At 36.4% G+C, this 23458-nt stretch overlaps 2 protein-coding genes across 2 annotated transcripts; both read left to right on the top strand.

The window, feature by feature from the left end:
- Positions 1-1192: 1192 nt before the first annotated feature.
- Positions 1193-5171, top strand: LOC140005081 (transmembrane 9 superfamily member 7). The gene is made up of 7 exons (XM_072045256.1): positions 1193-1374; positions 2375-2539; positions 2663-2772; positions 2886-2994; positions 3077-3189; positions 3427-3577; positions 3665-5171. Exons 1-7 carry the CDS (start codon positions 1261-1263, stop codon positions 4820-4822), a joined length of 1920 nt encoding a protein of 639 aa, XP_071901357.1. The 5' UTR covers positions 1193-1260; the 3' UTR covers positions 4823-5171.
- Positions 5172-8268: 3097 nt separating this feature from the next.
- Positions 8269-18586, top strand: LOC113742266 (protein ROOT HAIR DEFECTIVE 3). Its single transcript, XM_072045255.1, has 23 exons — positions 8269-8466; positions 9333-9482; positions 9790-9856; positions 9939-10041; positions 10652-10722; positions 10811-10874; positions 10949-11014; positions 11106-11153; positions 11279-11341; positions 11447-11503; positions 12446-12604; positions 12692-12760; positions 12876-12967; positions 13759-13837; positions 14121-14286; positions 14825-14949; positions 15332-15594; positions 15676-15772; positions 15857-16018; positions 16495-16594; positions 16883-16982; positions 17151-17247; positions 17867-18586. Exons 1-23 carry the CDS (start codon positions 8463-8465, stop codon positions 18110-18112), a joined length of 2448 nt encoding a protein of 815 aa, XP_071901356.1. The 5' UTR covers positions 8269-8462; the 3' UTR covers positions 18113-18586.
- Positions 18587-23458: the final 4872 nt, after the last annotated feature.

Raw genomic sequence — 23458 nt, 5'->3', positions numbered from 1 at the left:
TTGAGGGTATGTGTATTCTTGAAACAACTTTTTTTCTTCGGTGTTTAATGAGTTGCCATGCACCTTTCATATCAGCAGTGGTTGAGTTTGTTAGAACTTCAATATCAAGAGGTCCTGATGACGGAAACTTCCAATGCTCGTCCTCTTTCTATACCTTGCAAGTAAGCCTCCTCCTCAATGCTGTTGTCAGTTAGGTATCTCTCCGTATTTCATTTTAGTCTGCCTGCCTGCAAAATGGTACCAAAGCTTAGTGAGCCCCCTATTATTATTAGGATCCTATGAATATAGCTTATACTCTGTGATTGCTATGATCTAGAAAAGCTAGATTGCAAAGTCTCACTCACTACACCCAAGATGAAAGAAAGGTGTAAAAAAAAAAAAAAAAAAAGTAAGCCAGGGTTTTGCTCCTACACGGGAAATTTTGACTAAACATTCATCTATAAAATGTCTACTTAGTTTTTTATGCTTTTATTTATGGTATTAATCTTTCCTGCGTTAACCGTGCGTCCATACACTGTCAACATTGGATGAATGATAACTGTGCAAAATTTGAATTTAAAATTTAACTTTTACACATATGTCATGAATCAAACGATGATAGTGTATACGCTGTCAGTGTATATAAGATTTGCTTTTTATTTATATGACGGTGAAAGTAGTATTTTGACTTTAGTCTAAGTTGCCAACCATTTTCACTCGTAATTTCGTACATTATTTGGAATATTACTCGCATTATATGTTCAATGTGCAGTATAGGGTGCTTCAGGTATTAATCTTTTAAATGTTAGTATAAAAAAAATGTACTAGTCTTTTTAATTTATTCTTTCAATGTTACTACTTATTCTATCTTAAAAAAAAAAAAAAAAACCACTTGTGTAAGAACAAATCACACTGAATGGCGGAGCATGCAACAACGTTTAGCTATGTGTTTTCACAACTGTAACAAGCATAAAACTGTTTATTAGTAGTATATTCTAATAAATTCTTTTAAGAAATAGAGGGTGCTCAAATCATTCTTTCTTTAATTGAAAAAAGGATAGATAAAATGGAAAGAAGAAAATCACCAAGAAAATAATAATAATAATTACCCGCTACTGCTGCAAATTTAATTTAATGACGTAAGAGAGAAGGAGGGGAAAGGGGAAAAATGGAGCCGAATTGTCGCCTCTCTCTATAATATATAATCTCTTCTGCCCTGCCCGAACGCTCTTTCCTTCTTTTTCTCCGAGGACCTGACATTGCATCCCAATCGGGGGAAAAATGGGTCACCGAAACCCGGGTCGGGTTGTGCCATTGTTCATCGTCGTCATCTTCCTCACCTCATCCGCTCACTCCTTCTATCTTCCTGGCGTTGCTCCTCGTGATTTCCAGACAGTAAACACCTCTCTCTGTCTCTCGCACGCACACACTCACGCGCACACACACACTGGTGGAGTGACGTATATATCTTTGCTGCTGAACTTAGTCGGTGATATCTATTGGTCTTTAGATCTTCTGATAATTTCGGCAATTTGTGGGAAATAGGCTGAATTGGTGATTTTAGAATTTCGAAGCTGAGCTAAACTCTTTTAAGTTTGATTGAGCCTCCAATCAGTGAGGATTTGGATCTAGGGTTGGGATTTGGATATGTCCTATCACAATTGGTTTTGGATCTAGGTTTTTTCAGAGCAGTTTTTGCCATTTTAGTTTGTTTCTGTTGTGGGCATATGAGGTTATGATGAACTGATCATTGCAACACTATGTTAGAGATGACTTTAATATTCATGCTTTTCCGAGTTTTCTACAGTTGAATTTTTGCTGCTTTGTGCTATGAACTTATTGATTCTTGTCAGCCAATGTGCTATTGGCATTTCTCTTCTAACGAGGATTGATGAATCAGAAACTGATTTATAACCGGGAATTTAGATTGTAAATATTGGTGTGATCTTGATTGAATTTGATAGTAATTCACTGTAGAGTCGAGTCTTCTCAAGTATCTTGTTTGACGAGTGTGTTAAAAGAAAATTGTACAACTTTTGATGCATTATGGCTCATGATATAGAATTGCTTTTGCATAACTTGTGCTTATTGGGTTCTAACCTTGAATTCCACGTTGACATTTTGTTTATTTGAGCTTATGGTCTGGGGAGTGGGACTGAGAACATTATTGTGATTTTACCTCAGCAGTATTACATGCTCGTGTTTTTATCCTTACAAATATTAGATTTTGGATCGTGGTTTAGCTATTCAACCATTTCAAAGGAAGTTTCTTGATGGAGAATGTGTTGCCTCACTTGAGCTTTGGTTATTCCATTTTGTGTGTTTCTTGAGGCTATCATGCTCTTTCACTAACAAGGGAGTTGTGTGTGTTTTTTTTTCCTTTCCTGTTGAACAGGGTGACAAGCTTTTCGTTAAAGTGAACAAGCTTTCTTCTACAAAGACGCAACTTCCTTATGACTACTATTACTTGAAGTACTGCAAACCAGAAAATATTGAGAACAGTGCAGAAAACTTAGGGGAGGTCCTTCGAGGTGACCGCATAGAGAACTCAGTTTATAAAGTAAGTAACTTGCAGTTTCCTTCTTGTTCTGGATTGTGGCTTCTTTTAGACTTTATTTGTGGAGTATTTTTCTGAATGATGGTGTTTAGCCATGCTAATTGGGGTCATTGTCTTGTGAACCAGTTTGAAATGAGGCATGAGACACCATGCAAGGTGGCTTGTCGAATGAAGCTTAATGCTGAAGCTGCTAAGAATTTCAAAGAAAAAATTGATGACGAATATAGGGTCAACATGTATGTTCTTCCCATGGGTTTTTCTTTTCTCAATACTTTAATAGACGCTTTAAATGAGAATCGTAGTTTGTTGTCGTAGTTTATTCTGTGTTTGTTTCTGCAATGTACTGCAGGATTCTGGATAACCTTCCAGTTGCTGTTATTAGACAAAGGCGTGATGGAAGTCCGTCAACCACATATGAACATGGCTTCCGTGTTGGGTTCAAGGGGAATTATGCAGGGGTTAGTGCGTTGAGCAGCTCTTTGTAATGCTTGATGAATGAAATTTTGTCTGACATTTTGTGCATTTTCTGGCTTTGTACAGAGCAAAGAAGAGAAGTATTTTATCAATAACCACTTAAGCTTTAAAGTCATGTACCATAAAGACCAGGAAATGGATTCTGCACGGATTGTTGGTTTTGAAGTCACCCCAAACAGGTTTCTGCATTCTAACTGCCCTTTCTGTTTTAAACATTTTCGTCTTCCTGGTTCATATAATTGCTTCCTGTTGTTCCAGCATACCTATCAAAGTTCGGAAAAATGAACATTGTCAAATACTAATTTATAATACTGGAATCTTTATTGGAAATAGAGCATGTTGATGATCAGTTTAGGATGGAGTGTAGCTTTTGATTGTTTAGAGCTGGCTACGTCTGACTCAGCTTATAATTACAGCATTAATCATGAGTATAAGGAGTGGGATGAGAAGAAACCACAGGTGTCTACGTGCAACCAGAACACCAAAAATCTAGTTCAAGGAAGTACTGTTCCACAGGAAGTAGATACAAATAAGGAGGTGGTTTTTACATATGATGTTACTTTCAAGGTACGTATTTGGTAAAACCCTTGTTGATTGATGTTAATCCATCTTAGCTGCTTCTCAGTTCGTGTGTATACTCCTTTATCCTTTCAGGAAAGTGATATTAAGTGGGCATCTCGTTGGGATACTTACCTTCTCATGAATGACGATCAGATCCACTGGTTTTCCATCATAAATTCTTTGATGATTGTCCTCTTCCTTTCTGGGATGGTTGCCATGATCATGATGAGAACTCTGTACAGAGATATTGCTAACTATAATCAGTTGGAAACACAGGATGAAGCTCAGGAAGAAACAGGATGGAAACTTGTTCATGGAGATGTTTTCAGGGCACCCATAAATTCTGGCTTGCTGTGTGTGTATGTGGGAACTGGTGTTCAGGTCTTTGCGATGACACTTGTGACTATGATATTTGCACTGCTAGGTTTTTTATCACCTTCAAACAGAGGTGGACTAATGACAGCCATGGTTCTCCTTTGGGTTTTTATGGGCTTATTTGCTGGCTATTCCTCAGCTCGTTTGTATAAAATGTTTAAGGGAACAGAGTGGAAGAGGAATACCCTGAAGACGGCATTTATGTTTCCTGGTATTCTTTTTGCTGTCTTCTTTGTTCTGAATGCTCTCATTTGGGGGGAGAAATCTTCTGGAGCAGTTCCCTTTGGGACTATGTTTGCTCTTGTGTGTTTGTGGTTCGGCATTTCAGTTCCATTAGTTTTCGTTGGTAGTTATTTGGGTTTCAAGAAACCAGCTATTGAAGACCCTGTAAAGACCAACAAAATACCTCGACAGATACCTGAGCAAGCGTGGTACATGAAACCAATATTCTCCATTCTTATTGGAGGGATACTTCCATTTGGGGCTGTGTTCATTGAACTGTTCTTCATCTTGACTTCAATATGGCTGAACCAGTTCTACTACATCTTTGGCTTCCTTTTCATTGTTTTTGTGATCTTAATAATCACATGTGCAGAGATTACCATCGTTCTCTGCTATTTCCAGCTCTGCAGTGAAGACTATCACTGGTGGTGGAGGGCTTATCTCACTGCTGGTTCCTCTGCTCTATACCTTTTCCTTTACTCTGTTTTCTACTTCTTCACCAAGTTGGAAATTACAAAGCTAGTTTCAGGCATTTTGTACTTTGGTTATATGTTAATAGCATCATATGCCTTCTTTGTGTTAACGGGAACAATTGGCTTCTATGCTTGCTTCTGGTTTGTGCGGAAGATCTACTCCTCTGTGAAGATTGACTGATGGAAAGGTGAATGGAGGAGCTAAATGGTTTGCTGTTGTGAGGTGAGAGAAGTCAAGACATAGTAGGTGGTGGTAAGAGGTGGTGGCATTGTGTGGGACAAAGAAGCTATAAATCTGGAACTTTTCCCTGCCCGTGAAGTGTTCTCAAATTTTCTGCAGTAGCATTAGGTATCTTGTAAGCCCTTGTTTAGTTCTATTTACACCAGTTTTACTCACTGAACCGTACGTTTTAATAGTTTTATGTAGAAACAGATGATGTAGTAGTTTTTGGAACCCTGGTACATGGACTTTCAGCTTGTCAATTGTGATTTATACAGCATAATCCTCTATGCGTTTTCCCCCTCTTGAATTGAGCCCGTGCATACATTTTAGTCTGTAAGATTTATAAGTTGGAGCTGAGGAAGTGAAGCTCCTAACTGGATATGTGCTTCTTCTTGGTGGACTAGAAGGGGGATCTCGTGGTAAATTTGGAATGATACCTCAGCATTTGATGGGCTTCGTTGTTCGGTAGTAGTGATGCAACACGTGCTCTGTCGACGCTCAGCAGCTAGTACCCTGAGCCTTGGCAAGTCTCTCCAGCAACTCAGATGGGTTCGCTGAGTCTCAGGTACCTCATTTTGTGCTTCATCGAACTTGAATTGACTTTGATCAAGCATTTCTCAAGTTAACTGCTTTGTTTTGATTGTGATTTTCTGTAAAAAAAATTTTTATGTTTTTCGCGCAGACATTTTTCGGCCATCTTTTTACTTCGCATGTACCTAACTGCTACAATACATTTTCCAACCAAAAAAAGATCCTAAAAGTGGTAGTGTAATCCGAACAGTTATAAGAGAATTGCTGTCGATGACGGGATCCAGCAGTACGGTCCACCTCGGAGTGCATGCAGAACCGTACTGCTCCCTCCGTTCCATTTTGATAGTCATGTTTCTTTTTTCACACAGTTTAAGAAAAAGTAGTTAACTTTGTTGGAAAAGTAAATTTAGATTGCTATTTCCTAAAATACCCTCACATTAAATATGGTACAATTTTATGGGAACTTGAATTGATGGTAAAAAAAGAATCAACTCTCATTAAATAGAATAGGTTTATAGTAATAACTACTTACATTGAATGAGGGTATTTTAGAAAAATTAAAATATAATTACATTCTTCAATTGGAAAGTGGACTACAATTTGGGACGGATGAAAAAGGAATACAGGACTATCAAAGTGGGACGGAGGGAGTAATTATTAGTTAGAATTATTAAAACATCTTAAGCGGCCACAAAACATTAAAGAATTACAGTCAAACGATAGCTTATAGAGGCGGTGCGTGGGTGGGTAAAAGTATCACGTCTAAGGTCGGCATGTGGCTGATACATCCCAAGTCCATACAGCGTTATCGTTCTTGGCCACTCAGTTTGAATAAATGTAATTTCTGAAATGGTGTATAAGATCAAAAGTACGCGCAGTCAGTTTTTTATTTTGTTTCGTTTTTGTCCAAGACAATCTTACTGAGTCAAATATTGGATGTTCTATTCATCAAACCAATAAATTGTAGTGCTCCTATTTTGGTGATTACGGCAAAGGGCAAAAAGAAGAAAAAAATAGATAATTCCGTCTTACTAGATGGCCACCTTATTTAATTACAGTAGGAAAAGTTTGGTGCGCCAAACGGAAAATGCCAAAAATCAGTGGTCATTCTCAACCATTTATTGTCCTTGAAACAAATAATGAGGAAACGTCATGCGCGAAGCTGAGTGATGATTGGACCGTGTGATCACGCTCCACAAAAAGGGTTTTGGCCAGCAGCCAACCTTTTTTCTGAAAAAAGGATAGATGGACGGGACGGCCGGTGCCTGGTGGGGTGCCACATGGTCGGTGTTGGCACCGCCATTACAGGCGCGTTCATTTTTGGTCAGTTAAATCCTACTCATTACGCTAATTAAACACCGGCGCTTTAAAAGTCATATCTTTGCCCCTTTTTTTTTTTTTTTTTTTTTTTTTTTAAAAAAAAAAAGTCTCCTTTCCGATCTGAGGAAAGCATTATGAGTATCATATTCATGTCAAAAAATTTTATCTTGAACAAAGAACCTCAGAGTTTTACTTAGATTATATTTAGTATGAAATTAATAGGCTCCATAATTATTATATTTATAACATCTTTATTAGTTAAAGATCAAGTTTTGAGCTTGTCACTTATTAATTAGTTCAAAACGAGATTTTAATTTCTTGATTGCTATTGGGGACAGCATGGTACAGCTGCTGCATAAAAATGAGATGAGGAAACAGCATGATATTCACTCCACATTCAAACGCTTAAAATTGATGATCTGTCCCCATTAACAATTCGAAGAGTAGACAACTATTGTAGATCACAGCTTGCCTTGCTCTCAATAGACAAAACACGCCGCCAGTAGTGCCTTTTGGCTTTAAAAGCAGGTAAGTAAAAAAAAAAGCTTATTCTAGCGAAAAGTTTTTAATCCAAACTTCAAGTAAATTTATGCTGTGTAAATATTTTAAGGTAAAAATGTTTAAAACGTTTCTTGCGATGTTCCTTGAAAGATTAAATCAGTAAATTTTCAACTATTTCTTAGCTTGAAATCATCTGTGATTCCCCATACGGTCACTGTTTTATGTATAAAAGTGTTATATTCAATTCTTCTAATGACAAAAATAAATACGAAATCTCACACTTTTTCTAGGGAAAAATGAATGTGATTTTGATTAGATGTTAAATTTTAAGGACAAAAATAAAAACAAATTGGCTTATTTGTTTGACTACAAATAAGCTTTTGCGTTTAACTTTAAAAGAATGACTATATGTAAATCGTGTGATAGATTCAAGATAAAAAAAAAGTGATAAAAAAGCTTAAATTTGGACCAAATTTTACTAATTTTATTTCGTAAAGGAGGTAAAGTTATTATTTTAAAAGTGAATGACGGAAAAAATTTATTTTGACGAAATGTGAGAGATGTTTTAAACGATTCTTTCATATTTTAAAAAACAAATGCAAAGTAGATAGGTGATCACTTATGAATGAACCCATGGGGATTGATTTGTAGTTTTTCTCTTTAATGATTTTAAAGGTTTTGAATTGAATTTTTAGTGGGAATATTTCAAAGGTGTTTGATAAGATTGATATTCTAAACAATAAACAAATGGTGAAAAAAAAGTTATTACGAACAGACATAAAAAAAAAAAGCATTAAAAATAAATTTCTCTTTTGCCGAATTAAATCCACAAAAAAGTTACTATTATGAACAGACTTTCTTATCTTACCAACCTCCGGAGCAGACAAGCTTGACTTCAACTTCGGCGCAGTAAATATCTGCCGCGATCACTACAGAGTAGTGTATTCTTTTTTAATTGCAGTAAAACCCTCAACCTTTAATAAATTCCTTTTATTTTAAAAATATATATTTTTTTCCTTTTAACCTTTTTGCATTAATCATCGGGAAATACATAAGCAAGCACTGAGCGCACTTTTAAAATCCTCCTTCGAGATCGCTGCTGCTGCTGTTGCTGTAATTTGATTTCTGATTTCTCATCTCTCCTCCAATTTACCGATCCTCCTCGGATTCCGACTTTACATCATCATCATCATCATCATCCGTAAGGTCTGAAATCGACGTCGTTTGATCCAACCACTCATCTCCCATGGGTATGCCTCCTCCATTTTTCGAGGCTCTGCTATTCTCTGATCCATTTCATTTGTTCTGTTTTCTTCGAATTTATAGCTTATTTATGTGTAAAAACTATGTTATTGAATGATCTGCTTTAATTAACCCGGCTATTTAATTTCATATAACGGAATGCTTTCGGGTTACATCTAGTCCTATCTTATCTACGTTTTTATTTTAGGTTTTAACTGTTCCTTTAGTTATTGTAGTCGGACAAGGTTATACTTTTCGGGTTTGGGTTGGATAATTATTGAATTGATTGGTTTTAGTTTAAAAATCATGTTGGATTTAGGTTTTGTGGAGATTTTTAGCTCTTTTTTTTATCTCTCTGCTCTAACCTCGATTCAGTTGAGCTAATGCATATATTAGAGAGGAAAAATGTGCTTTTTTAAACCAGGGGAATAAATTAGTGAATGAGTGTTTTAAAAGGATCGCATTCCATTTAAAAATTACAGATAGAAAAACGTCATTTCAGGGAATGTAAGAAATAAGAGACCTTCATTAAAGAAAATGGGGAGGGATATTGATCAGCATGTACTCAGCTTTATGTTAAGAGCTTTGCTGAGCTAATGTGTTTTAACTGTGAGATTAGAAGGTAAAAAGAAACTTATCTTATTTTGCTACTTCTGCTAACAATTTCGTTCATACACGCTAACTAGGACGGCAATGGGAGATTGGATTTTCAGTGACTTTTTGATTTTGGATTTATCCTAAAACTGGAACATTCTTCTCCTTCTCAACACTCCCACATTATCTTTAATATTGCTTGTATGGAATGATCTTTGAGATCATTTTTCCAAGTTTACATTCTAATAGGCATGGTATTGGCTATTGTAATTGCCTACAGATAATAATGATGGGTGTTGTTCAACTCACCTCATAGATGGGGATGGCGCTTTTAACATTTCTGGAATTGAAAATTTCATGAAGGAAGTAAAACTAGCAGAATGTGGACTTTCGTATGCTGTTGTCTCCATCATGGGTCCACAAAGTAGTGGTATGATTTTCTCTTTCTATGTCTTGTGGAGAGACACTGTTTAATTTTGTTTTTGTCTGTTCTGTACTGATAAATTCTTGAAAATATAGCTGTTTCAGCTCTCCTGTTTCTGCTAATGAGCAATTTTAGCTGTTTATTAAATGGGGGCTCCCCTTTTTCCCATGTTTAAAAGTATTTCTGATTCTTATTCTTCTTCCTTACTCCAAGAAGCGTCACTCTTTCATTTCCGTACAATGTTAATGATGTATTAGCTATATAATGCTTGAAAGTACACTCTATCTCAATTATTGCTTCCGCAATTTGACAGGCAAGAGTACTCTTTTGAATAATCTGTTCCGTACTAATTTCCGGGAGATGGATGCTTTCAAAGGAAGGCACGTGTTAACTAAGCTCTGTAGTCATTTCTTTGATCTCTTTTCGGTTCAATTGAATTCACAGGGTGAGGTTACCTTTCAGGTCCCAAACCACAAAAGGCATCTGGATGGCAAGATGCGTTGGAATTGAGCCCTGTACTCTTGTGATGGATTTAGAGGGTACTGATGGAAGAGAAAGGGGAGAGGTATCTTTGAGGACACTTCCTTGTGCCCCTGTACTGTTGGTTAACTTCTGTTGTGCTGCATGTTTGTTTGTGTAGTGATTCTGTCACAATTAGAATATTCTTTCACTACCATCATTCGATTAGTATAGAAGCTGGCAGGTCCATGTCAGCTGCAGCATCCTGCAGATTTCGTTGGTTGCTTGAGCATGGTTTTTAATGCTGCTTTATGTCTCAAGGTTCTTCAGTTAGAATGCTTGTGGAAGTTACTTTCCAGTCTTTCATGCTGCCCTCTATTTGATTTAAAGTTATTTGTTTCAATTACATTTCTTGGTATTTGATACTTACTGTGTCATCTGGAATTATTTTGCAGATCTTTAATGTGTTGAGATTAGTCTTGGTTTTGTGAGTGAATTTTGTCAATCTTATTCTGCATGTTCGCGTTAGGTTTTGGGATATGATGTTGCTTTGCACCACATTAACTTGTATTTTACTTTCGATCTTTTGCTCAGTCGGTTTTGTTACCTGTTGTGTTGACTCTAATCCGTCCGTCTTCTTCACTAAGTGTCAGTAGTATAGTGTACTGGAATCAATATTATTAGTTTTTGCTTCTTACAGAGAGTGATAATTTCAGGATGATACAGCATTTGAAAAGCAGAGTGCACTTTTTGCGCTTGCAGTTTCGGATATTGTGCTGATAAACATGTAAGTTTGTTCTCCATCGCAAGCGTATCACAATTTAGTCATATTGCTGGGCCTTCTAACTTAATAATGATCTGCAAATTCTGCATAGGTGGTGTCATGACATTGGCCGTGAACAGGCCGCAAATAAGCCTCTCCTGAAAACTGTATTCCAGGTTAATCTTTGTCTGTGTTGTGTCATAGGTTTTGGGGCTCCAATGCTATACTAACTTGGATTTGTGATGAATAGGTCATGATGCGATTATTTAGTCCACGGAAGACAACTTTGATGTTTGTTATACGTGACAAAACAAGAGTATGTTTACTTTCTGCTTGGTAGTTTTCTATTGTATTCTCCCCATCTTTTATAATTTCTTTATCCCTTTTTCTTCTAATTTTGTGCCTAGACGCCTTTGGAAAATTTGGAGCCTGTTCTACGAGAAGACATTCAAAAGGTGAAGTATATCATTGGTTTTTTATGTCCCCTTTTCTTTATACAAGAATTACTGTTGATTTTGTTTCTCTTTCTAATTTTAATCTCTTTTGTTAACTTGTTTTGGGCTTTATTTCTCCTCTCTAGATTTGGGATTCTGTTCCTAAGCCACAAGCTCACAAGGATACCCCTTTAAGTGAATTTTTCAATGTAAGATGTCATTTTATGGTTGAGATTAGCTCTGAAATGTGGTTGTGTATTTGAACCTTAAACCTTGATTTTTGCAGCATCATCTAAAATTTGATTCATTGCTAGGTTGAAGTTGTGGCTTTGTCTAGCTATGAGGAGAAGGAAGAACAATTTAAAGAGCAGGTACTAGTTTGGTTTCTTGGAACTTTGACGGTCATATATATATGCATTCTTGTTGCTTGCAGGTGGCCTTCTTTTATTTTACATTCTCTACAATAATATATTGACCATGCTCTGTAGAAGCTCTCCTTTTCTAGGTGCAATTATATCTTCGTTGAAATTTGTATCTTTTTTTTCCCTAAATAGCATCAGGGTGCTGCATTTTGTTTTTCTTTTTTCAAATTGTTCCTTTCAATTGCAGTCCCCTAAAATATTTAAATCTATTATTACCCCACTGAAATCAAATGTTGTGTGTCTGTTCCAAGATGAAGAAACACAGACTTTCTAAAAACCTATGGCACTATCAAAACATATATGTGGATATGCCTTTCCCTAAGCCCTGGGAAAAAGAATTAGATTCTGGGCAGTCGTGCTTGTGGTTCTGCAAAGTAAATAACTCTTGGAATTCTTTTATTGCAGTACTGAAGGATATACAAAGTCTTTCCGTGTGCTTATATTAATTTGTAAAATTTATGATCTGATGCTGTAAAGTACTTAAACTGAAGCAACTCATTTCTTTGCTATAGGTAGAGCTGTTCCAAAAAATTTTTACTCTTCATTTTAACATTTCTTAATTTTTTTTGCTTTGATAACGTTTTGACACATCTGATACTTGGTTTGAAAATCCCTTTAAGATGTGTTAAGATATCTAGTTAGTAGCTTAGTTGTTGACTTTTACTTATTTTGTTTCTTTTCATTTTTGCATGTCATGGAAGCAAAATTTAAGTGAGTTCATCATATCAAGCTGACATCACTTGCCCACACACTTATCATAATACCCCCTTAATAAATGGTTTTGCCAAGGCTTGTTTGCGATAAAATCTGTATATGAAACATAGTTTCTTACTGATTTCTGAAGTTTGCATGATGTTCACATGGCTTTTTCCTTTGGTTGCTGGTGAGAAGGTGGCCAATCTAAGACAGCGGTTTTTCCATTCAATTGCTCCTGGTGGGCTTGCTGGAGATAGACGGGCTGTAGTTCCAGCATCAGGCTTTTCCTTCAGTGCTCAACAGATCTGGAAGATTATCAAGGAGAACAAGGACCTTGACCTTCCTGCCCACAAGGTAAGAATGTGAAAATCCAATAATTGAAATTGCTCTTCAATTAACTGTCTTATTTAGTTTACATGCATTCTTCTGCTTTTTCTGCAGGTCATGGTGGCTACAGTGCGTTGTGAGGAGATTGCCAATGAAAAATGTGGTTCTTTTCTAGAAAATGAGGTGTGTAATTTGCTTGAAGGTTTTTAGGGCATATATTTTAGTAATAGTTTCTTATTGAGGATTAGTGTTAAATTTGTCAACTGGTTTGCTACAATTGGCTGTACATTTATCATAGGAATGGCGTGAACTAGAAGCAGCTGTGCAATCTCATCAAGTACCAAGATTTGGAAAGAAGCTTAGTACCATTCTTGACACTTATCTATCAGAGTAAGTAAAATTCTTGTGCTAACATGTCTGCATGTCTCAGCAGATGTATGCCTGCATGCGTGTCTGACTACATGAGATTATGTATCTTGCATGGTGTGCGAGATGCTTTTTTTCCTACTTTTGTTACTCCTGAGTTTTCGGATGAGTACAACTAGTTTCAGCAATGTGCTGAGGTATGACTATTACGTTTGCATCTGATATTAACATACTGCTGGTTCTTTTAGTGAATTTTCTGACTTTTTGATTGTTGGATCAAATTTTTTCACACTGAAGATTAACTTTTTCCAGATCATGGGAAACTTTAGGAGGATTTATTTTGAATCGGTTACTTTTTAATCCAGAGCACCAATGGTGTTGGTGGATAGTGGAACTTTATGATATTTCATTGGCAATTTGGAGTTTATGTGGATTTGTTCCTCTTGGATAGTTGTTAACTTCTTGTTTTGGAAAATTATCACAAAGGTAGGCATGGAAAATTTATTTGTGCTTAGGCACTAGATCTTCATTTTTTTTGGGTGCATCAAACATTAAATGTTTTGAGGAATTTGGAATATTTTCTGTTACTTTTGTGGATTGATCATCATATTCATTTCCGTTGAAAAACAAAAACATTGATCTGATTTTCATTTCTCTGACAGTAGCAACAACAAAATTCTGGCTAATACTATTTTGTATTGTGGTCAAAGTAATCAGCTTCAAACTTGGAATTAGTTTTCAGTTGGTGAATTTTTGTGATAGATATTGAGATCTTTCTTGTTATATATTTGCGTTCTGAACCTAATTTATTTTAGGTATGATGTGGAAGCCACTTATTTTGATGAAGGTGTCAGAACTGGAAAAAGAAAGCAATTGGAAGAAAAACTGCTGCAAGTAATGCTTCTTTTTCATACTGTTATTTAGAGTTTTATAAGCTATGCAAGTAAGGAGGGGAAAATACAGAGGGAAGTAAGCTAGTCTTTTGTTTCTTTTTGTTTCCAATTGGTCCAAACTGAATGCCTTTGTTTGACTTGAGGCTAGAAATTAAAGTACATTCTGTTTCAGACGCAGTCTAAAGCATCTGATGTTTGACTACTTTTGTCCGCAAAAAGCGGAGGAGAAATTTTTCTTAAGATAAGTTGTATTTGCTCATGGTTATTGTTTTCTGGTCTTTCAGCTTGTCCAACCTGCCTACCAATTGATGTTGAGCCACATTCGCTCTGGAACTTTGGAGAGATTTAAAGAAGCTTTTGACGAAGCACTGAATGGGGGAAAAGGGTTTGCCATGGCTGCTCGTCACTGCTCTGAGACTTTTATGTCACAGTTTGATGAAGCTTGCGCTGGTATGGTCAAATCATTTGAATTGCATTGTGCATAGTCTACAATGAAAAGTGCACTTTCTAATGTGGAAAACTGATTGTTTTATGCCTCGTATCCTTGAGTGCTGTAGCACAATTCTGAAAGGTTTGTGGTAGGAATTCATCACTACATAAGATTTGGTGACTCTCGGTCTACATCTTTAAGTTGTGATCAGCCACTGCACTGAGACTTATGATACCAAACGAATGTGATGCCTTGAAAGAAAATATATGTAATAAATTGTTGCTTTCTTGTAAAATTACTAGTTTGTAAAAGCATGTTGTTGGTACCTAAGCTAATTAGTTATGGAGGTTTATATTGACTAAAGAACTGAATTATTTTAGCTGGTTTTATTGTTCAGAGAGCTTGCACATCCATATGTAGGGATATATTTTGCTTAGAGGTCCATCTGTGTATTTGCGTATATACATTTGAAGATAAAGTAATATCCACATGTGCGTATAGGAACTCGTGATGTGATGTGTTGCGATCTAAGTTGGACGCTAACTTGTAACTTTTCAGATGCCATCATTGACCAAGCAAACTGGGACTCGTCCAAATTAAGGGACAAACTGCGGCGTGACATGGATGCACATGTTGCTTCAGTTCGTGTAGCGAAGCTGTCTGAATTGACCACTGTCTATGAGGTAACAACATTTTGTAATTTGCCATTGACTTCTGGTGTTACAATCGATCTGTTAATGTGTGTTACAACATTGCCTTCTAGTATTACAAAATTAATGTGTGTTAGCACTGTTAATCGCTACTTGTGCAACCATGCAATTGATGAAAGGAAATCAGGCTAAGTGTTGGAGAAATTCTATGGTGTTGGATCCCTGATATGCCAATTGTTGCAATGGTTTCTGGTTCAATGGTTTAGTTGCTATTTTGTGGATTTATAATAGTTAAACTTACAATTTCTATAATTGCTACTTTTGAATATGTAATTTGGGTACTTTTAATCTGGTATCTGCACTCAGATGTTAATTTAATCGTACATAATATTGCCTTGTAACAATATATTTGCAGACAAAATTGAATGAAGCATTATCTGGACCAGTTGAGGCTTTATTGGATGGTGCTAATGATGATACATGGCCAGCAATCAGAAAACTCCTTTGGCGTGAGACTGAAACAGCTCTCTCTGGCTTTTCTTCTGCGCTTTCTGGGTTTGAAATGGACGAAGAATCGAAGGAAAAAACGCTCTCAAAGTTGAGAGATTATGCCAGAGGAGTGGTTGAGTCAAAGGCAAAAGAAGAAGCTGGAAGGGTTTTAATACGTATGAAGGACAGGTAACTTCTAATTGTCAACATGTCTTGAAAATGATCCGAGAGTTCTTTTACTAGAAACTAATAAGTTCACTTAATTTACAGGTTCTCAACATTATTTAGCCATGATTCGGATTCAATGCCACGGGTCTGGACTGGGAAGGAAGATATTCGAGCAATCACGAAAACTGCTCGCTCTTCTGTAAAAAACTACTTTGGATTAATGTCCCCAGAAAACATTTCAATTTCTTTTTAACTTTTATAATTTTTTTCCCTTAATCTGCAGTCTCTGAAGTTATTATCTGTTATGGTGGCAATACGTTTGGATGATGAGGCTGATTCTATTGAAAAAACTCTGTCGCTTGCTTTAGTGGATAGTAAAGGTAGTGCATCTACCAACAAGAGTTCTCCATCAGTTGACCCTCTTGCCTCGAGCACTTGGGATGAGGTAGCCATCTGAACTCAAATAGGATACTTGGTTTCTCAGAACTTTTTGGTCTTGTGCTGATTTAATTGTATAAGATATTTTATCTTTTCTTGGTTTCCCTCAAGCATATAATCTTTAGAGTGAAGTTGGCTCTATACCACAAATTGCTATTTTCAGGTCCTCTCAGTGTCAACCCGTATTTGCTCCACTTTGTACCCAGTTTTTTTACATCCACATTGTCTGGAAGTAACTTTTTGGGTTATAGAAGGAAGTTGTTTAGTGTTGCAAGACATTAAGTTCATGTTTTCTAGAGCTGGAATAGAAACATCAGTAGTTGATGTAATTGCATAGCTTGTGTAAGACCAGAATATCTGTCCAATGTGCTTTTGTCTTGATTCCTCAACTGCAGTGTTTGTTTCTATGTGATTGCGGTCTTTAGAATAGTGTCTCGTCCTCAATTTGCCTAAAGATGTGATTTAATTGAATTTCCCACCCAGGTTCCAGCAACGAAGACTCTGATAACTCCTGTACAGTGCAAATCAATTTGGAGGCAATTTAAAACAGAGACTGAGTACACTGTAACCCAAGCCATTGCTGCTCAGGCATGATTCTGCTTATACTGTCTTCTGATGGTTCTCTCTTTTGTTTATCTGTGTGGGAGATCATGTGGTTTAGTTGACTAAAATTTGAAGAGATGATATATGCTAAATGTGTTGCTGTACTTTTTATATGCCTACATGACTAATTTTTTATGTCGTGTTCCTTGATTTTGCATTTGCAAATATGTATCCATTTGCTATTGAACCTTTCTGCAATATTCTTTACTTGTGATTCAGACATCCTTGATTGTTGCTATTTACTTTAAGAGTTTATGGTTTCTTGTACTTCAGGAGGCTAGCAGGAGAAATAACAACTGGTTACCACCTCCATGGGCTATTGTCGCCATGATTGTGTTAGGGTTCAATGAGTTTATGACCCTATTAAGGTATTCACCTTGACATTTATCTTTGAGGTGCATGCATTTTTATCTACTTTTGGCAGTGTATTCCCTTTTCTTCTTGATATCTTTACTGGAAGGGATTGAATGACTTGACTTATATTTCCTTGTTCAACGGATTGCGCTTAAAACCTTTTTTTTTTTTGGTGGTGGCAGAAATCCATTATATCTAGGTGTTATCTTTGTTGGTTTCCTTCTTGTAAAAGCTCTTTGGGTGCAACTAGACGTCTCTGGAGAATTCCGTAATGGTGCTGTAAGTGTCAAATGCTCTGCAGTCCTGAAACTTTTGTTATTTGTTTGAGAGTTCAAGGATTTAATTAAGTTATGACTTGTGTGACATGGCTCATTGATTTATTATCATGGTCTTTTAGATGTGCCCCAATTATGCTTCTAACATGTACATCTATTTCTCAAATTACCGTTAACTCAATCCATTTGCCCTTGCGGAGCACATGCTTCATAAGGTTTTTTGCATTATGAAGCTGGCATTTGATGGTGGACATGTTGCATGTCTTTATATCTGGCTTTACTACACTTCTAGCCTCCTAGAACTTGCCTAGTTTAAGTTGAATTTCTCATGTTTTAAAGATACATAGAGTCTGTCTTTTTGTGGTTTTGCATATCATGGTCTGTGAACCCCCCCCCCCCCCTCCTCCTCCTCCTCCTCCTCCTCCTCTTCTCCCTGCCCTTCACTGATCAAGGATGATGGAAATTTCTATACTATGTAGAAGATTGCGAGAAAGGATTTGGTTGGTAGTTTATGTTTCCTCTATGGTAGCATACTTGGAATTTACCTTTACCTTGATTTTGTTGCTTTCATCTTCTAAAATGCTTTCAAGAATTTGAAGTTAATAGATCCTTGGTTCTGACAGCTACCTGGGCTGCTTTCGTTATCAACCAAGTTCCTTCCTACTGTCATGAACCTGCTCAAAAAATTAGCAGAGGAAGGTCAAAGGCATGGGAATAGCAATACACAGCAAAATCCTCCTCTTGCATCAAAGAGCTTCCGCAGCGGAGCAAGTGAATACGGTGGGGTGTCGTCAAGTGCATCATCTGAGGTGACTTCTGCCGAAAATGGGACAGAATACTCGAGCCCGGCGCATGATAAGGTGAAGTGAGCTTCTCTTCATTGAGCAACCATCTTCATATATCAAGGATACAGATAAAGGTCATTCAAAAGTTGTACGCTACACGCGATTCTGGTCACCGGTTCCAACTTCAGCTGAAAGCGCGAGACGAACAGATTGGAAGGCATGATTTTTGTTGAGGTGCCATATACTGGGGTTTGTCAGCTTGTGGTCGACAGCCCCATTAGATAGATTCTTTTTAATTTTCTCTTTTTCCTTTTCTTGTTTTCTTCTTTTGAGATTCTTTAGATATTGATTTTATTGTGCTCAAGTTATAAAGGCCTCATTTATAGAGTCTCAATTTTTTGTGGTTGTTTCTGGTTTGCCGTCAATTTTGTCTGTCGCAAGAGTAGCATAATGCAACAGCAGTTTGTATCTTGATGACTTGTGGAAATCTCTGAATAGTTTGTATTTACTGAGGAAATGAAAATTTTCTTATAGCGGAGCCGCTATAAAACACAGCAACGACTATCATTGCCGATCAAATTCCAACAGGAGTTTTTTATCATCCCTCCGCCCCCTCCCCGACTGCATGGCCAAGGGATCGATTCCCTGACCAAGCAGCGAGGAAGGGCTTTAACTCCCTTCCCCTGGCCACCTGCCCAACTTTTACTTATTTACATTGCATTTCTTGCGCTTATTTGCCCCGGTTATCTTAGCTGCAATTCAGTACTTCCAACTTTTAACGGGTTCACATATTTGCATTGCAAGCCAAGAATTTCATGAATTATATTTTGATCCCCCATCCTCTTGAGATGAATTTTTTTTTCCCTTCCTGAATTTTTAGAGATTTTGAAGTGCATCAAGGCTTGCAGTTAATCTTATCACCCAGTGAAATTTTTGAGCGCTCGATGATGGTTGAAGAGGACAATTAATGGTGGGGTTTTGCACCACCTACCTCCCTCTAAATCTTTCGTCAAATTTACTAACACATGATCCTGCTATTATTCATCAATTCCAAACTTACTGTATACTGCTGCTGTCTCTATCCTCTTAATTCGCTAGTTTTTAGGTATTCAAAAGTCCCCGTCTCCCACTCTCTAGTCTGTCTATAGCGAGGGAGAACATAAGAAGATTTGTGATTGATTGATGGATGAATTAATCAATGCAGCTTAAAGCCGCTTTCATTCGATGGGTAGAGTGTGAATTAAGGTACTAAACACATCCTTTTTGGACTTATCAAGCCTCGTATCATGCTTTTACTCGTTCGGGATAAAAGAAATTCCTTTGGTGTAATATTAAGTGCGGACTTGGCTCTTCTTTAATAGATTCTCATTTTATTTTTTCTTGGTAGTATATATTTGAATGTATAACACGGATTTTTATTTATTAATAAGGATTAGTATTAATCAAATTTAAAATATCATATCCGCTTCTAATAAATGAAAACGGATCCAAATCTTATTAAATGCCTCTTGTCGACTAAAATTTCTGACATTCCATTTCCACTAGATGAGACTATCTTGAATGTACTCTCAGAATGTGATAAAACTCCAACCACCTCTTACTGCTTATCAAAGCGCCCGCCATCATTTACTACGGTCCGTCCTATTAGATATGGTTAGATTCAATGTTTTTAAACTCGGACCAGAGAGTGAATCGAAAAACTTTTCGATTCACGGTTCAACCGATTCGATTCCGATTTAAAGATTTAATAATTTATTATTCATTTTAGTATTAAAAATTTTGAATAAAACTAAAATATTTATTTTAAAAAATAAATACTTAATAAAAATCGATTGAACCTCCTGATTTTGATAGGTTCAATTAATTCTTTGGATTTTTAGTTGAATCGGACAGGAGATATGGCTGATTTGCGGTTCAACCGGTCGAACAGACTAATCAGTTTGATTTTCAAAACATTGGTTAGATTTGGTTCTCTACGCATTTCATTTGAAAATAATGATGAAAGAAACAAAAAAAAAAAAAGCAAAAAATTGCATCAACATTCTTCCCTAACCTAAACGGACAAAAGGAAGAGAATAAATGAAAAGAATTACTATACATTACTAGTCTACTTTATTTGTGTGGTGGACGTTAGTTTAGATTGAATGATGATAGGGTCATGAAATGTTAGCTAGGTGCATTGAGATACCCGGTAAACGTATATACTAGATTTCACTTCAATATATGATTGCCCCGACTACTGTTTTACATATAGCCACGACATGAAATTTAGACATTGATTCCTTTATTGTTCCATTTGATGACAATCATCAAACACCCCAAATATTGAAATTACGTGAAATAGATTGGATTAGTTCTTTATCCATGATAATAACGTGAGATGTTCTTCTTCGTTAGGTATTTTGTCTAACATCCAACTAACTACTCATTGAGTGGTTAACCATCAAAAGAGTTTTAAAGTTTTATTTGAGTGTAGGTCAAAGGAATTAAAATCTCTTTACCTACGTTCTAAAATCTAGATTTTTCTAAAAATGTTATCAACGGGTGCCACGTACCCATTTGGGATGATGGTGATTCAATCCTCTTCGAATTTTCCTTGGCCTCTTCAGGTCCTCCTCCCTCTAAGTGCATCAATGTGAGGATTAAAGGGCATAATGAAATATTGTTAATGATGTAAGTGATCTGTGTGGTGCTAGAAGCCTACCTCACTCGTAGTGATAATTAGAATCAAAATCACTCTCCGTACCAAAGTCAAAATAAATAAATAAATTACTAGGAGAAGCAACACATTATCCTTGCAGGGGGTGAAATAAAATTGACTAATCATTTGATATGGTCCACTACTTTTCTCCCTGTCTCATGCTGTACATTGCCCTTGATGGTGCATGACACAAAAATCCAATTGCAGGCGCTTTAATACGAAACAGTGAAGGCCCCTGTGAAGGACGTACACACCAGCTGGTGTATGGCTAACAATAAAGAAATGAACTGTTTCTGTTAAATCAGTACCTTAAATGAATTTACAGAATAATTCTAATCAGTTTTCGTTAATTATACGGGTAGATAAGTAGCAACGTTTCGTGTGGTTTTGTCCAGAATGGAATCAATGTGGCAGGTTTGAGATGTACTTAATATATTGAATGCACATTCAGGCAAGGGCATGCATGTTTCTTATAATTTCTTGTGGATCTCCTGGGACATGTCAGAGAAAACCTGCAGGCTCCAAAACAACCTACAGTCAGTACGTATATGCTATTGGTCTCATTTAAAATAGTTACTACAAGTTCCGTCATTCTCCAATCTTCAGAAACCGCAAGAAACTGATGATCAAACTCGGTGAAATAAGCGGAGGATAGGATGAGCTTAAAATAACTCACTACTTAACCTTACTCTATCTATTAAAAGAAAGTTAAGTTTTCAAGAGGTGAAGAGGCGACGGTTTTAGTTTAAGCTGTTGGCGCACGTTAGGTTGTCATGTTATTATTGGCTTCGGCGCCCATCCTCTCATCGCAGGTTAAAGTATTGATTATGGTCATGGCAGTCGTCGGTATTGCAGTAAAGAGACCTTGATCAACCTAACTACCTTTTCCTTTCTTTCATCTTCTCTTTTTTTGGTCAATGATCAGGGTCTGGCAACTAGGTTGTGCACACAATTGAATCTTCTTGAAGAAAATATCTGATGCATTACTCATCATTAATATTCTATAATCAGAAAAGCTAATACAATATCATGATACCCCTTTACTGAGTCTCCTTAATCCGATAAGAGCTGAGGTTGCTACTGATCTTTTTTCTATTGCTCTCATTATCAGAAACCATGGTCATCCATGTTACTCGGGCGGGACTCCTGTACGGGTGCCGGATTCGAGTACGTACCTAAGTGTCTAATTTGTCAATCATCTAAAATTAGGATACAAGGACACTTATTATAAAGACTCAAACATGGGCACGTGGGTACGGCAAAATTTCCGGTAAATATAAGAATTGTACAGTACAACCAACAGACAAGCCACAGCGAGGAACGGAGAAATACTGTAACGCTTTTTTGATGTGATGTATGTGAGATAAAAAGATAATTGAAAAATGTGTTGATGATTCAAGCATGCGAGTGTGTGTAGATAAGGTGGAAATAATATGTAATCCAAAAACACTATATATATATATAGATAGCCATTTAATGAACTTTTGTAGAGGTCAATGATTCATGCTTTAATTATAGCAAGTTCTAGGTCGCATCACATGGCATTGCTAAAACTCTGCATTTTTCAACACAAGAATCCGCTAATAAACAGTATCTTAGCATGATGTACCTTGTGAATTAGCCCCCAATCCATTTTTTGGGGTCTGAAAGTAGCGTGGAACATATCTTAGTTAAGCACATGACGGAACACTGTTATGAGAATAGATATTAGATTACAGACACATACGCCCAACTTCCAACGGTTTGGACAGAAATCCAGCATTAGCTTTTTAGAGGTCGTGACAGTGGCTGAAAGTAGAGATGGAAATGCGTAATTTTCTGGAGTTTTACATTAAAAAAAAAATACATTTGCACCTATTTGATATGTATGAAGTAAAAAAAAAAAATAGAAAATTTGTTCACAAAAAATTTAAAAATTTTTTTAGAAAACAATGGTGATCTAAACAGACCTTTAAGTTTAGATGTTCGGAACTCTAAATTTGAAAAGTTACAAATTCTCAAAATATGATGATGCCTTTCCCTACATATACTTGTTGGATTTCATTTTAGGCACATGCCATCCTATACTGAATTGCATCAAACTTTGAACTTCTAGTCTTCTAGTATCTTAAAATGTGGAGAATTGTGTACCAAACTTTCCCAAAAAGGTGATTGGTTAAAAAAAAAAAAAATTAAATCGGGAAGACAAAAGAAACACACGTACTATAACCAATCTTAGTGACAAGATAAAAGTAATCCACACAAAACAAATACGTTTGAGTTGACTCGTTACATGTGATATACATTGAAATACGTAATTAATCATGTTATTTATCTGGCACACAGGATCGTATTAAATCTTGAAGAAAATTCTCTATGAATAGTATGGAGTGGTTGTGACTAAATGATCTACAGTCGATCCATAAATTCAATCTGACTAAATACTTCCCTTTAAAGAAGAGAAAAAAAAGAATTACCTAAAAACACGCGCCAATAAATTTTGATGATAGTCCTTTTGTTTGTTTTTTTTTTTTTTTTTGTTTCTCTTCCTTTGTAATTTACGGCCATACACAAGTATTGGACCACTTAAAGCATTTATTTTTGTTAACCCCTCTTCAGTTTTCCCATCAGTTTCTTAACTTTTTCTGGATAAATTGATGAGGTTCATCAAATACTACAGCAAGAACTTGAGACTGAAGCTAGTATTTCCAACTTTCCAGGATGATTGGTGGTGCCATTTTATCTTTTTC

Source organism: Coffea arabica, chromosome 4c (assembly GCF_036785885.1).
Source record: "Coffea arabica cultivar ET-39 chromosome 4c, Coffea Arabica ET-39 HiFi, whole genome shotgun sequence".
Lineage (NCBI taxonomy): Eukaryota > Viridiplantae > Streptophyta > Magnoliopsida > Gentianales > Rubiaceae > Coffea > Coffea arabica.
This window is presented reverse-complemented; position numbering and strand designations above follow the sequence as displayed.